General features: G+C 34.3%; 1 protein-coding gene across 1 annotated transcript; it reads right to left on the bottom strand.

Annotated features, from left to right (window-relative positions):
- Positions 1-412: 412 nt before the first annotated feature.
- On the bottom strand, positions 413-14,272 carry LOC134232309 (protein AATF-like). Its single transcript, XM_062714265.1, has 12 exons — positions 14,081-14,272; positions 8,344-8,508; positions 7,845-8,097; positions 7,578-7,732; positions 7,257-7,337; positions 6,419-6,556; positions 6,140-6,242; positions 5,766-5,945; positions 5,400-5,508; positions 5,031-5,147; positions 4,278-4,414; positions 413-497 (listed from the first exon to the last, which is right to left on the bottom strand). The coding sequence occupies exons 1-12, from the start codon at positions 14,163-14,165 to the stop codon at positions 413-415; spliced, it is 1,608 nt and encodes a 535-aa protein (XP_062570249.1). The 5' UTR covers positions 14,166-14,272.
- Positions 14,273-15,810: the final 1,538 nt, after the last annotated feature.

The following is a 15,810-nucleotide window of genomic DNA, read 5'->3' as shown; positions in this document are numbered from 1 at the left end:
AAAGTTGCCAGATAATAAACTAATATACCTTGCTTCATCTGTCCAGGTACATATCTCTTTAGGAGCCATAAAGTTGACCAGTTTAGGATGTACATGATATCTAAAACACAATTTATGAATATTAACAAATAAGTATATGAATACCAAGGGAAATAACTCCCTTAAAATTCAGAAGTTTTAAAAATGTTATGGATTTTGACTCGAGTTATTGCTCTTAACATGTTTCACAGTTCTATCATTCTATTGAACTTGGTTTTTAATATTAACCCCTCCTTACTTTATTTTCTTCCTTTTGATCTATTTTCAACTTGTACTTTTCCTTTATCTTATTCTTCTTTCTTTGAAGTTCAATTTTCTATCTATTTACTAATTATAAGTTTCTTCCCTGTAATGCTTGTTTCTATTTTACTTCTTACCTTATTTTTCTTCCTTTAGAAGCTCTAGTTTCTACTTTTCTCTTCACTTTATTTCTCAACCTCTGTATTTCTAGCCATTGCCTGCAGATATAATCATTTCAAATTTGATTCAAAACTTAATGAAAATAAAAATTCATTCTCTGTTGACAGCTAACACTGGTTCAATACTGCATTTAAAGCTGACATGAATTCTTAAATACGCAACATTTTCATCTATGCACGACTTGTTTCATACCAACTATAGCTGTATTCCGCCATATTTCTTTCAGATACCTTGTCTCATTGTAACGATGTATACCCAATGCGCTCGTTACACTTGAATGATTTTTTGGATTGGGTATCGACTTGTGCACATCTCCGATGGTAAAGCATATGAGAACACATGAGGTGATCAAGACATTTCAAAAACAAAATAAACAACATAATAATCATATTTTTGAATGAATATTGATTTGAATCAAAAGAAAAAAATGCAAGTTTGGAAGAGAAATTTAGATGCATGAGTACGTATTTTTACAGTGCACCAATTTATGCAGAATAAACTTGAAATGAAAAGCAGTAAAATTTTCAAACACATTTTGAAATTTTATCATTTGAATGGAACAAAACAACCAACGTCTGTGATTTGCAGGTCCTATGCAATTGATGCATAAATCGAGAAAACGCCTCGAACGCTGTAAACGTACCCATACCTGGTAATAAGGTTACTGCATCGGTTCGAAGATGTGCACAAGTCAAGTGAAGTACACCCTGAATTCCATTTATTGAAATATGCATCACAAAAAAGAAATAAACTCCATAAAAGCTCAATAGTAAACACATTGCCATTACTCCGTACACACTAGCACGACGATACACTTAGTCCGTGCTGATCAGATTTTGGTCAGGGAAAATATCAAAAGTGGAAAGAGAAGTTATTTGGTATTTGCGCGGCTGAAAGGGGGGGGGGATATTATAACTGATGTACATAAGCTATAATTGTGAATTGTTTATCTACATGTAGTTCTAATATACATTCTAGACAAAGTCATGTATATAGTCTGCAGTTGGTTTGCGTCGCAAAATTCATTTGTCAATTATAACTGATTATTTTAGTACTAATCTCAAATCTAAACAAAGTAATTTGATATACGGCTATAATTTACTTCAAATCTTAAAAGCAATTAACCAGAATACAAATTTTTATGTGTACATCTATACATTCTTTAACACATACACACACGGAGGATGGCCATCCCCTGTTCAGATTGACATGTAGGCATTTGATTTTTTTTTTAGGCGGGGGGGGGGCATACAAAAATATTTGACATGACCGTTATTTAAATATTCTTGGAAGACAGACATTTCTGCCGAATTCAGTTATGAGATTTTTTTAAAATGTGTCACTCCGACCACAAGGTATGTGCTTTTTGAGGAATGTAACTGTTTTATAATTATGTTGTTACAGGAAGTATTTCGAGATTTCAGTATCCCTGCCTGATAGTCTAAGTATTTTTTTTATATATATAAATAATTTCTGTAGGTGAATTTGGGAGATAATTTTAAAAGCTAGGGTAGGGATACTTGACACTGGTTGAATACGGATAAGTATTATTTATTCTTTTGTATATTGAACTCTCTCTCTCTCTCTCTCTCTCTCTCTCTCTCTCTCTCTCTCTCTCTCTCTCTCTCTCTCTGTAACCACCCGTTGGGGGTAATGATAGGTATAAAATCCTACGCACTTTGTGCTGTACTATTTATTATGCCTTAGGACAGATCAAGGATTTTTTTCAGGCGGGATGTCGAAACTTCATAAATTGAATAATAATTTTACTTTGGACAGGAAATTAACCCAAACGCCCAAATTGAAAGAGAAACTAGACGTACATGTATTATGAGCAATGAACTCACTAAATGATACCCCCTGCCTCCGATATGGTTATAATGACAAAGTCCATATTTCGCTAAACCCATACGTGTCAGATCAAAAAGTAAAGTAGGAGGTGCATAATGGTAATCTGTAATAAACTTAAGATTCTTTGAAAGTTTCATTAAATTTCTCTAAGTGGTGTAAGAGGATTTGCGGATAAGAGATGGGTACCCCAAAGCGTAACAGACAGACGAACGGACATAACGATTACCTCCCACTTTTCAGGCGGGGAATATGATAAACGTGAAATATAAATCACAGGAATGGGAACATTGGGAACTTTCTCGAATACCCTCTCAAACGTATGTGTCGAACTTGGACAACAGACAAGAGATTTTTTAGGTAGAATGTGGAATTCTCACGAGGAGTTTACTCTCTCTTCCTATATGCTTTTTCTAATAATCATTACTTTATGTCTAGAAATTTAATTCACATTAAATTCTATTTTCATTATCATTGTACCAAAGAATCAAACTCGTTTATTTTACCCCAGCGTGAGGTATAATGTTTTTGACCCGTCAGTCAGTCTTTTTTTTTTTTTGGTCAGCGCAAATTCTCATAAACCACTGTACAGAGTTTTGTCGAACTTTGCAGATATTTATAGGAGACAATGTGTGTGTAGATTTGCACATCACCAGGAAATTCCGAATTCTTTATTTTTCGGGAATTTCCGCACTTTTACATTTAGATTTTGGCCATATCTTGAATATAGAGGTGAGCAGTTTGTCAGCGCAACTCCTCATAAACCGCTGCACACAATTTCGTCAAACTTTGCAGATATTTAGGACACAATGTGTATAGATGTGCATATTACAAGGAAATTACGATTCCTTTATTTTTTTCTGGGAACTTCAGCACTACTTCGACTTTTGGCGTGGGGTATGTGAACGTGCTCACTTTTTCTTTCATAGTGCATAAAATTATAAATAACTTTAAATCAAATTATATTAGGTCTAATAAAGCCAATACACAATATTTATTTGATAATAATTGATCATAAAGAAATCCAATCTGTTTCAGACGTTTTTCTTACATTATTTTTATGAGAGTGTTATGCATGTTTTATTACCCCCCCCCCCCCGACCTCATATCACGGGAAAATATCTTCAAAAGGTGAATGATTCGGAATAATGCCTGCTTTTTTTAAATGAATTTGATGAAAAGTTAAACCATGTACTTAATCGTAAATTTTATTTACAACATGTACAGACAAGAGTAATGTTTATTTTTGAAAAAATTACTTGCATTTTTTTTTTCATTCAGCCCCACTGAGCTTTCAACCTTTGATATTTTCCCTGACCAAATAAAATGATCGGCATGGGCCACGTGTGTCCAAGCATCTTTTACTGTTGAGTTAGCAATGGATTACATGACTTCTGAGATGCATTTTTCAATAAAAGTAAAATAGGATAATTCTTTCGACATGTGCACATCCATGTAACGATAGCAGTAGTCAGGTAAATGTTTTTATCACTGCGTTTGACGCGTTTTCTCGGCCTGCATGGGTGTTTGATGTACATGTATGTATTCCGTGTTAGTTTATTTTCTATATTGCAGCAAATGCATTCAAAAATAATTTAATTCTCGGTATAGTTCTATTTTTTGTTGAATTTTTACTTTTCAAACATGTATTTGGTCAGTTTTTGGACTTCTAAAAACTTTGTTATCGGAGATGTGTACATGTCGACAGTCAGGCTAGAAAAGCACTCAAGTGAAGCAATCGTACAAGGCTATATATAGCAGGTACAGGTGACCAAAAATTTCAATTAAATATGGCGGAATCGAAGAAATATGGCGGACAAAGGGGTACAGGAATGTAGTAAGTCGTACAAAGATGAAAAATGATGGCTTTTTAAGAGTTCATGTCAGCTTTAACACTGATTCATGGCATTCCAAATGATTCTAATACCGGTAAATTGTTTTATAAATCACTAAAAAAATGCCTTCCTGACCTGCTGAGGGCAATGGGATCGTTTATATCTGAGGTCTTTCTCTCTATGAGCTCTCTCAGCTGTTGGTGGTAGAAGTCACTGTCATCAAAAATCTCCGCATCATATGTCTGTTCTGATGTCTTTATGCTTGTCTCCTGCTGTAAAATATTTACTTCACTGCTGATCTCTGTTTTGAATGGCTGTCAGTTTTAGTTCATTTTGAAGGCCAAAAGTGAAATGTCTATATAAGTTCACACAAGTCTAGTAGGGATGCATAATGTATACAGATAAACTTGTGTTAAGTGATCCATCAGGGGAAATATGTACATGTATTTTAGAGCATGGAGTTGCATTCTAGCCAATTTTGTTAACACATCAAATGATGATCTCATGTAATGGTTGACTTGGATTTGCTTAATACAGGTAACATTACTGGGAGAAAATTTAAAGGTTTTATATACAGTAAAACTTGGTTATAGCAAAGTCACTGGGACCTATGAAATTACTTTGCTATATCCGTAATTCTTTATATCCGTATAAGGAATTCGTTAATATTATATAGCTGGGGATCCAAGATAACTTTGCTATATCCGTGAATTCGCAATATCCATGTTCATACTAAACAAGTTTTACCATAATAAAGTCACTAAATACAGGTTGAACAATTTTTCCAAAGAAGAAAAATTCTGCCTTTCATTCTTACAGCTATTTTGTTTTATTTCAGTTTTTTCCCTAAGTAAAGCGTGGTTGGGGTGTTTATAAGGGGGAGTATACCAATGGTTCTTGATCTTGACTGACAGCTGTCTCTGCTTCCTCGGGTTTCCCCAGGACTTTGTAGCTGGCCCGCTTCATCTGTGTCCTCTTAATCAGTCTGTCTCTATCACTCAAAACCTAAAAAACAAAAGAAGTAGTACAATCAAAAGACTGGCTGATTCAACAATATTTCAGAAGCAATCATTAAACTGAATTTCAATGAGACTAGAAAAACGCCTCTAAGCACCTCACTTCAAGTTTTGGTTTAGGTAAGATTAAAATTATAATTTACTAAAACTTAACCATTGCTGTTCCCGTTTTTTCTAAAACTTCTATCGAATATACTGTAAAATGTTTCTTTAATTTCTTCCAATGTCCTGATAATCGTACCTGTTCGATTTGTTTCAGAGCTGACTGTTCAAAAGCATTGAAGGATTTACTGGAGATTTTACCTCCAAGTAAGCGAGTCTTGTCAAACCATTTCTGAAGTGTATCATTTCTACAAAAGGACAATGATTTTAAGATTATCTGAGTCTATACACTACACTTCAGGGACCATAGCCTATAAAATTTAACATCAAAACACTATTGCTCCAAAGAAAGTTTAGTTTAAAAGAATTCTGTATTAAAGTGTACTGAATGTATATTGCTAGATGAAATAAACCTCCTCTAAATTGCCAATTTATCTTTTAGGGAAAGTATTGAAACAATACTAGCTGTATAAAAAATAAAAATTAATTCTTCATGTTAATTAACCTGTAGTTCTGGAAGTCTTTGTGTCGTTTGGCCAGGAAGTCTGGTATTTCCTCCATTGCTAGTTTCCGTTTCCTACCTTTATGCTGCACAGTTGATTTCTCGTCTGTTTGTTTTGTCTCCTCTGTGTCAGACTCACTCGTTATCTCCTCATCATCCGGGTCCTCTGTCTTCTTCACTGGTCTACAGAGAACATTCACATCTCAACAACTTATTCTTTATTTTGCAGTTTTATTAAAAGTAAATGCCTAAATTTTACTATATGATCAGTTGTCATAATTTTTCCCCTCATATTGAAATCAATAGGTACACAAAGTGAGACATTGTTCACTGTTTAATATTGGTTTTAGCTATTTCCTTAAGCTCTGTACACCTACTTTTGCTGTCCTGATTCGATGTGTTGAGTCTCTGAGTTCTGGAGAAGAAGAACTGACTGTAGCTGGATCAGTTTCTGAAGAAGATTCTCCAAACCTGTCTGCACTGTAATTAAAGCAAATCAGCAGATTGTGAATACACATGCCACAAGAACATTTCTTTAAGCAGACTTATACAAAGTACTTGAATGTTCCTGAGAGCATGTGAAAGTAATCTTAAATAATTTTAAAATATACACTTTTACAGAATATTCTTTAGCATACTTTATGCTGTTGGTGTACCTGTTGTAGACTTTTCCTTGAAGTTATCTTCCCCTAATTTCTCAAAATCTCTCCAGGTGTCAGGTTGTGGAAGTTGATTGACAGCTGTCAGTATTTTTTGAAACTTGATTCTTCCCTCTAGTAAACTGTCCCACAGACCTAAAGAACCATTCAAAAACTTCAAATATAAAGACATTAGTGAATAAATTCATTTTTTTATGTCTAACTTGTGTATTGATATACATATTTTATGGGGAATAAACTAGGATACATCAAGAAGTACGAAATGAATGAAGAGGTAACTTTTTATCAATTATTTGTTTGACGACCTACAAGGAGCTCCTACAAGTCATCTTTATTTCTTCACAGGTATGTCTTTTAACCACAAGGAACCACAAGGACACACCAATGACATCTTATTTAACTTTAATGAGTCTAATTATGGTTTATATGTTCAATTTTTAGTCATCTGAGTCACACAGGTGACCTATTGCTATATGTTATTGTCCGATGTTGTGCTTCCTGTCCATCTGTTTCCTAATCTTTTGAACCATTTCATCTTCTTTTCTTGAACAGCTTATCCAATTTCAACTTATTTTGGCACAAAGCATCTATAGGTAAAGGGAAGTTCCTTATGGTTCATTGTGATTCCTTGTGGTTAAAAGACATACCCTTTCTTCACTATTTCCTTGTATATTGTTGCTCTACTTGTACAAACTCCATTGCTTGTTTGTCTGTTGTCCCCTACTTGTAATAACCTAGTTGTTGTACAGATTTAATTATTGCCTTCTTTGTGTTGCCCCTTACGTGTACAGACCTACTTGCTGTCTGTCTATTATTGTCCCTAACTTGTACTCACCTAACTGCTGTCTGGCTGCTTCTCCTTTCTGGATCTCCTCGTTAAGTCTGGACTTGGAGAAACTGCTAACTCCTCCCTCACCTTGAAAATGAAACATTCATTATTTTACTACATCATACAGTTTAAAAACTATGTTAAAAATGTTCTTTAGAAATTATTTTCTTAAAACAGCTATTCACTGAAATCTTTCTTCAAGATATCAGAGCATGATAAGGTCAAAACTGCTACCTGAAGTTGACATATTCTTGGTTTAAAATAAAAAATATTCAAGATACTGAAGCTACACAGTATACATGTATTAAGGTTTGATATCACCATTACCTTCTTCTACTTCATTCTCATCTTCCTCCATTGATTCTTCATCATCATCTCCTTCTTCTTCATTATCATCAGTGTCTTCATCATCATCATCGCTCTGATCCTCAGCCTCTTCTTCAGAATCATAATACTTACTGTAATCCCCGTCATCTACAAAACTTTGAAACATATGCATACTCATATTAAAAAAGTCTCTCATATCTTGTTTAAAATACATAAATCTTCCTTCAGTGTATATATAGCAATAAAAATTGCTTAAATTCTACAGACCTAAACTTTTGACCAGCTTCCTGAGGATCTGTGCTTGATGCCATCTTGGCTTTAAATGAACCAAGGGTAGACAACTCCTCCTCTGCTTCTTCTGCTGTCCTGGGCTCCTCGCTTCCCATAGACTCTGATTCATCATCAGACTCCTCATCTTTCTCCCCATCTTCTTTATCATCCATTACGTCCTCTTCACCAAGAGAGCTCTCATCTTCTTGTTCTGATTCACTCTCACTTTGTTCCTCAGATCCACTGACATCTGTCATACAACAAAATCTTAACATTTGGTTTGTTTCAGATTCTTTATTAAAATGTATATCTATCAGTTATTGAAGAACAATTGGATTACATTGATTATTCTCAAAAGGTGTTGAATAACATTTCCAATATTCAAGATATTTAATCATCTTTCCAAGCTTTTATACTCAATTTTACAACTTCTGTATTTGATTTTAGTTATAATAACATAAAGAATTGATAAACTGCCTCCGTTATCAAACCGTACCTGAGTCAAGGTCCAAGAGCTTTTGTCGTGATATTTTCCGTCCCGCGTACTTTTTCTCATTATTTACAGACTCTGCTGCAGCTGCTCTCTGTCTTAGTTTAGTAGCTGGCAAGGGAGCGAACTCATCCTTCTCCCCACTCTTCTCTGTTAATTTTGCTGCTGTAACTGAAGGAAAACAATGATGATGGACTTAATTTATAAAAGGGATGAGAGCATATAGGAATGCTGCTTTTAGTTGATGACCCACGTGTGTATCAAAATCCTCATCTGTAATTCTACTGTGAAAGTTACAGATAAAACAAATATAAAGGAAAAATTTCTGGTTAATGTCTAAATCAAATAAGATTTATTATTGCTCAAGATAGCTGCTGTTAAAATAATCAGAGATACAATGGGCCTACAACAAACAGGTCCGGCACAATCTCTTGATTAAGCTATATAGCTTGATTTAGCTAAATAGCTTTATTAAGCTATTCAGAATAGCTTGATTAAGCTATTTTATTAGACTTTTTTCTCAATAGTGTTATTTTTTCAACAAGTGCAAAAACTCGCACCTTGGTGCAGTGGAAATATTAAACTTGGAACTCTTCTGAATACAATGCATGTGAAAATCACTCACCAAATTGTGTCTCCTTGAGAGACTTTGTACTCAAAGTTTTAAAAGTTTTGGAGCTATTGATGAGTGACCACACAGTTATTTCTTGAATGAAATTATAAAAGAGGTCATTGATGGCCAACAGGATAATTGATTGGTAATAATTCAGCTCAATGAGAAGCAATCATACTTACCCACGCTTAATCGCACACACAGTTAATCAAACAATGGAAATTCATGTTTTGCTTAAAAGTACTCAACAGCAGCAATGTTAGAACTTTCTATGATTTAGGTTGTATTTTTCAATTTCAATTTCTTTATTGATTCACCAAACATGTTGGCATACAACCATGTTACATATAAAAGACAAGTAATAAAATACATACATGCAAGTGTATGGATCAGTGAAGTCAACAATGCAGAGTATAACAACTTGAAGATTAAACATAATCATTATGCAAGCAATATAGTATGAACAGTGATGAGCTAATAAAAGCATTAAATAAATATATTATAATTGTGCTTTATTTTTGGAACGCAATTCAAAACATTCATATAAAAATTCACACAGCCTTCTAGAATGAACTGCATTATCAGGATTACATAATACTTTACAATGATTTTCTTTCAATATGTTATCGTTTGAATTACAGATGTTCAAAGAACAGTACTTTTTTCGCAAATCTATATATAAGGGACAGTCATATATGAAATGTATTTCACTTTCTACAACAGTTTTACAATAGTGACACAAGAGGCCCATGGGCCACATCGCTCACCTGAGAAGCTTTGACCATTCTCTTCTTTACCAGATTTCCCCTTTGTTATACATAATGCATCCCCACCCTACCCCACTGATCATAATTTAGACATTTTGAAATCTACACTACCCCATGATCCTTCCATGGGCACATATGTTTCAGATTTTTTGGCCCAGTGGTTCGACTGGTTCCTGAGAAGAAGATTTTCAAAGATTTTTCCTATATATTTCTATGTAAAACTTTGATTCCCTATAATGGCCCCGCCCTTCCCCGAGGGTCATGATTCCTACAATTGAGAATTTACACTACCCAAGACTGCTTCCTCATAAGCTTCACTTTTTCTGGCCCAGTGGGTCTTGAGAAGATTTCCAAAGATTTTTCCTATATATTTCTATATAAAACAATGATTCCCCATTGTGGCCCCGCCCTTCCCCCCGGGGTCATTATTTGAACAATTTAGAATCTACATTATACCAGGATGCTTCCACATAAGTTTCAGCTTTTCTGGCCCAGTGGTTCTTGAGAAGAAGATTTTCAAAGATTTTTCCTATATTTTTCTATGTAAAACTTTGATACCCCATTGTGGCCCCGCCCTTCCCCCGGGGGTCATGATTTGAACAATTTAGAATCTACACTATACCAGGATGCTTTCACATAAGTTTCAGCTTTTCTGGCCCAGTTGTTCTTGAGAAGAAGATTTTCAAAGATTTTTCCTATATATTTCTATATAAAACTTTGATTCCCCATTGTGGCCCCGCCCTTCCCCCGGGGGCCATGATTTGAACAATTTAGAATCTACACTCCCCACAATGCTTCCACATAAGTTTCAGCTTTTCTGGCCCAGTGGTTCTTGAGAAGAAGATTTTTTAATGACCCAACCCTATTTTTGTCTTTTCTTGATTATCTCCCCTTGCGAGGGGATATGTCCCTTCATTTTGACAATTTAAATTCCCCTTTACCCAAGGATGCTTTGTACCAAGTTTGGTTAAAATTGGCCCAGTGGTTCTTGAGAAGAAGTTGAAAATGTGAAAAGTTTACAGACGGACGGACGGACAGACAGACAGACAGACGGACGGACAGACGGACGGACGACGGACAAAATGTGATCAGAAAAGCTCACTTGAGCCTTCGGCTCAGGTGAGCTAAAAAACGCAATTCTTTTGGGATACAAGGCTTTGAATATCTGCCTACTTCAATTTCCAAAGGATGTGCAGAAATTCTCAGTTTTGTTAATTTAGAACGTATAGCTTTATTTATTGGATATTTTAAGTAGTCTTGTAATTCATAATTCTTTCTAATTTGACTGAAAAATAATAATTTACCACATTTGGAGAATTCAATGTTCTGGAGTTGCAAATTAACATTTTTTATGTAAAAATTCTTCAAGCAGCTGCTGAATGTGATATCAGTTATATCTAATGATGGAAGGTTAAGTTTCTTTTTTAATTTATCAATCTGACTTTGCCAATTATCCTTTACACCATTACTATATAAGTTGTCATCTTCTAAGGAAGCAGCAATAAGAATTTGATTTCTAGTGCTATTTTTATTCTTAACATTTTTTAGTCTCTTATAGTATTTAAACATTGAGATGATAGCTTTGCAACAAATAGGGACTGTTCCTAGCTCATATTTAATGGCTAAATTTGAAGCTTTTCTCTGTACACCCAAAATATCTTTAAATATCAAATGCTGTATCTTTTCAAAAGGTAGTTGATCACAATTGTTTATATTAATATTAAAGTCTGAAATCCATGTTTCAGAACTATACAAAATGATAGGTTCAATAAGTGAAGTATATAATTTTAAAAGAGTTTTTACAGATAAGTTATTATGAAAAGGTAATGAGCGTTTCATTGCATAAAAAGCTTTTCTTGCACGGTCACCTAGTTGTTCAGCGGCATACTTAAGCTTACCATTATAAGTAAAAATAATTCCTAGATATTTATATTCATGTTCAAGATGAACTATTAAATGATTATAATAAAAACAATATTGAGTTGTGTCAATTTTCTTATTTGAGAAAATCATTGCTTTAGTTTTATCAGAGTTAACAGTCAATTTTGATTTTATGCAATATTCTGAGAGACAGTCTAATGAGTTTTGGAGACCTTCTTTTGTAGTAGAGAGGAGAATTAGGTCATCTGCAAAGAATAAATGTCCAACTTCAATATTTTGTAATTCAGGAGGACTTGTGTTATAATCAATTAAGTGTGAGTAGAAGTCATCAATAAATATATTAAAAAGAATAGGGGAAAGATTATCTCCTTGTTTAACCCCGCGTGTAGCTATAAAATGTTCACTATAGTAAGATTCATCTTTACAACAATATTTAGTATTTGAGAACATATTATTTGTGGTAGGATTGGATTTTACATAGTTAGTAAATAACGATGATTCTTATTGGTTACGATCGTTTGTTTTACATTCGGAAACTTTCTAGCTTTATACAGTTATTTGGGAAACGTCCTTGTATGGGTTATACATAGAATGTAGATTTTGATTGGATAAGAGAGACACACCTTTAGACCGCGGTGTATTTAAAGTCCAGCATTTCACGATTAGTCAGTTGGTCTGGAACCTTCTCAAAGGTTCGTACCAGCTCACTTTTTTGATTAGAGGGGTGGATCCCGGTCCCTGTCTCTGTCTCGTTCAAATCGTTCATTCGTTCACCATTATCCTTTTTGTTTTCCTTATTTTTACGTCCATTTTCCAGTTCCTTATTTCTATTTTTGGTAAACCGGTTAGGTTAGGCATAGTAGATTTTTCGTGCAGGGGTGGGTCACTTTCATTCGGACTTAGCGTTGGGTAGGACGGGCTCTGGACATTGTACATTTGTTAGGTAGGCACTTATTTTTATTGAGGCTTATAAGTACAAGGTCGTTAGTACATCAGTTTTTGTTGTAAATATTCTTGTACTGTTAATAAAATATATCTGTGACTATAATAAATACTTGTTAATTTGCAAACTCTTGTTATTAAAATTCTTGGGTTAGTAAGTCACTTTCGTGACTATTTGAAAATCAAAAGGCTTATTGGTTAGTAAGAAATTGGAATAAAACGCGAAGTACTATTATTAATAAAGAAAGTGTGTGATATTAAAGAGGTATTTTCATACGGTCATTTTCGCTACACTGGTATCATGGAATTTCCTAAATTGCATTGATACCATGTAGCGAATTCCGGTTACATTGGTGCCGTGAGTGGTACCTTGGTTTGAGGGTAAAACCAAATTCTGTCACATATTTATAATATTGTAAAATTTCCCACCTATGCCCTTTTGGTATATTTGTGTAACATTAAAGTACGATCAACTGTATCAAAGGCTTTAGTAAAATCCACAAAACATGCATAAATGTTTTGTTTCTTCCATTTTAAATATTTATTTATAAGGGCTTTTAAAATAAATATATTATCTGTGGTACAGTGGTTTCTTCTGAATCCAAATTGATAATCACTCAGTAGGCCATTTGTTTCCAAGTATGAATTTAGGCGGCATTGTAAAAGTCCATTAAAGAGTTTTCCCATACAGCTTGTAACACTTAATCCTCTATAGTTCGATGGGTATATACCGATATATTTCCATTTCTAAATTTTTTCTCTATAATAACCCTTTGAAAGTAAGCTGAGTTGATTTCCTGATAATTCTGCCGGAATGTAAATTAGGCAGGTCGATAGGTCAGCAGCTAAGGAGGCCTAATACGCATGCAAACCTCGTGCGCATCTGTCTCTGTGTCTGACGCTAAGGAGGCCAAATATGCATGTAAATCTCGTGCGGCTGCCTTTGTGTTTGACGTCAGTGTGCGAGGACTGTTGAAATTGGCATGGAAGTCCTCGTGTAATTTAAATCGATTAGTATACATTCTTAATGTCTAAGTCTACAGTTTTATTTCACAATGAAATGGAAATATAAGGAATCACTGTCTAGTTTTGAGAGTATGCCAGGGACATCAACAATAGTGGGAAACATGGGATAATTTTAGCATAACGGGCTTCGCCTGTTATGCAAATTATCCCATGTTTCCCACTATTGTTGATGCCCTGGCATACTCTCAAAACTAGACAGTGATTCCTTAAATATTTTTGATAGTCCATAATACATATATGATTATAATCATATACTTGCGACTTTTTGTTTATTTCTTCAATCTTGCGAAAAACGTTTTTGTGAAAAACTGCATATAAATAGCTTTATCAAGAGCTATTTTGAATAGCTTAATAAAGCTATATAGCTTTTTAAAGCTATATAGCTTAACCAAGAGATTGTGCTGGACCTGACAAAATAAGAAAATAGTGGCTGCATGTCCAGTTGCTTTGTCTAACATGAACAACTCAATCGTTTTTAAATTCGTAAGATAAAAAAAACACCAGTCATCCATACCATCCTCTAAATCGTCTTCTGGATCACAGAAAACAGGAGCTGGGGTTGTTAATTTTGCTATCTCCTCTCTCAGATTCATTGACATGCTTTCCTGTTTGCCATATAAATCCCGAGGATACTCCGATATATTTCAAGGTGTGTTCCGAATAGTTATATATTTTATGACTATTATATATGGAAATAGAGAAAGAAATACGACACGTTTGTGTAATTTTAAGGTTCCTTGCTACCAATTTTCTACCATTATCCTGCTACACAAACTCTTCATTTTCGTCTCGAGTAGGTAAACAAACTCGCGTGGCATACCCACAATGCATTGCAAACAAAGATGGCAGCTCCCATGGAAAAGTCACTGGCTTGATCACGAGTTTTTATTATGCTAAAAAACTTGAAGAAAGTAATACAAAAACAAGTTTATGATATTTTATCACACAAATATGGGATTTTTATGGTTATTGCAGCAGCTGTCATCCTGATAGTGGCGACTTTACACTTCGGAGAGGTAATTTGTTTCCATCCACCGGTGTTTGATGGGCGGGGGCATTTGTTATTACTGTCACTTGCACATTACTCAAATGAAATCATAGATTGAAATGAAAAACATATGATGTGTAAGTTGTTCTTTGCTTTTTATTTTTACTTAATTTCGAATGGAGAGTGAGATGCAGACAGAACCGGGGGTAGCACAGTTTAATGAAAGCTTTCTCAAGCTTGAGGAAATATAAATCTATTTTTATTTCGACTTTAAGTTCCATTTTTCTGTAGATGCATTAATTCTTGTTTTTGTGTAATTTGAATTCTATTGCTTTAATTAAGAGTATAGATGCTTGGGTTACAATCTGTAATGGTGTAACTGACAATGTGGGTTGGCTCTTTTGCTGAAACCTTGGGCTTCATCTCACAGTCTTTTATTGTTTAATAATGACACATTGAGTGACACATATTTCTAACTGGTAGGCTTAAAAAGCTCCTTTTCCCCTTTGTTCATGTTGTTTACCTTTTTTTTTTTTGAATGAATCTTTCCAAACTTTCAATATACTATATAATAAGGAGCACGGACAACTAATAAGCGCTTCAATCTACTCTCAGCTAGAAGCATATACTCTGTCACTGCTTATTTTAGCTTTCAAATTACAATTTCAATAAGTTAAGAATACTGAGTAAATATTCATTTAAGTGAAGTTGCTTTTAATTTATTCAGTATTTAGGTAATTAAAGAAAAAAAGATATGTTTAAAATTTTAGAAAAAATATATAAGAACAGGCCAAAGTATATTGACCCCCCCCTTCCCTTACCACCACCACTACTACTAAAAATGCCTTAGGATGAACCAGTTTTTTGTCAACTTTTTACTTATTTACATTTCAAACAAATAGTTCTAGTGGGTAGCTGTAAATGTATGCCAGGCTGTTGCCATGTGTGCCAATGCAATGCTGAAAAGGTAAAGAGAATAAAGACTCGTAAAATATTGATGCTGTAACATCTGGTTTATACATAAGACAACCCCACTGACATGTTCACTGCTGATTAAGTCCAGTAGCTTTGATAAATTTAGCTTGAAATTTTCAACATCTGTGCAGCCTCGGTGCCCAAATGGTCCAATCAATATTAATACTAGGGGTTTCTTAATTTATAATAAAAAATCTTTTATAATTCTGTAAAGAATCTGTTTCAAACACACATACTATATGTTGTATGATATTTTTAGTAAGACGGCATGTTTTATGTCC

Source organism: Saccostrea cucullata, unplaced genomic scaffold (genome assembly GCF_032062105.1).
Source record: "Saccostrea cucullata isolate Sc308-1 unplaced genomic scaffold, CSIRO_AGI_Scuc_v1 ctg14101, whole genome shotgun sequence".
Taxonomy (NCBI): domain Eukaryota; kingdom Metazoa; phylum Mollusca; class Bivalvia; order Ostreida; family Ostreidae; genus Saccostrea; species Saccostrea cuccullata.
The sequence above is the reverse complement of the archived record's forward strand: the minus strand, read 5'-3'. Positions and strand labels throughout refer to the sequence as shown.

Excerpts from the sequence above, each read along its gene's own strand:
- LOC134232309 (XM_062714265.1), bottom strand. The coding sequence starts at position 14,165 with ATGTCAATGAATCTGAGAGAGGAGATAGCAAAATTAACAACCCCAGCT. Across the intron at positions 6,557-7,256 it reads AGCAGCCAGACAGCAGTTAG|GTCTGTGGGACAGTTTACTA; the intron begins GTGAGTACAAGT and ends ATGGTTCTTTAG. Across the intron at positions 5,148-5,399 it reads CTCTGAAACAAATCGAACAG|GTTTTGAGTGATAGAGACAG; the intron begins GTACGATTATCA and ends TTTGTTTTTTAG.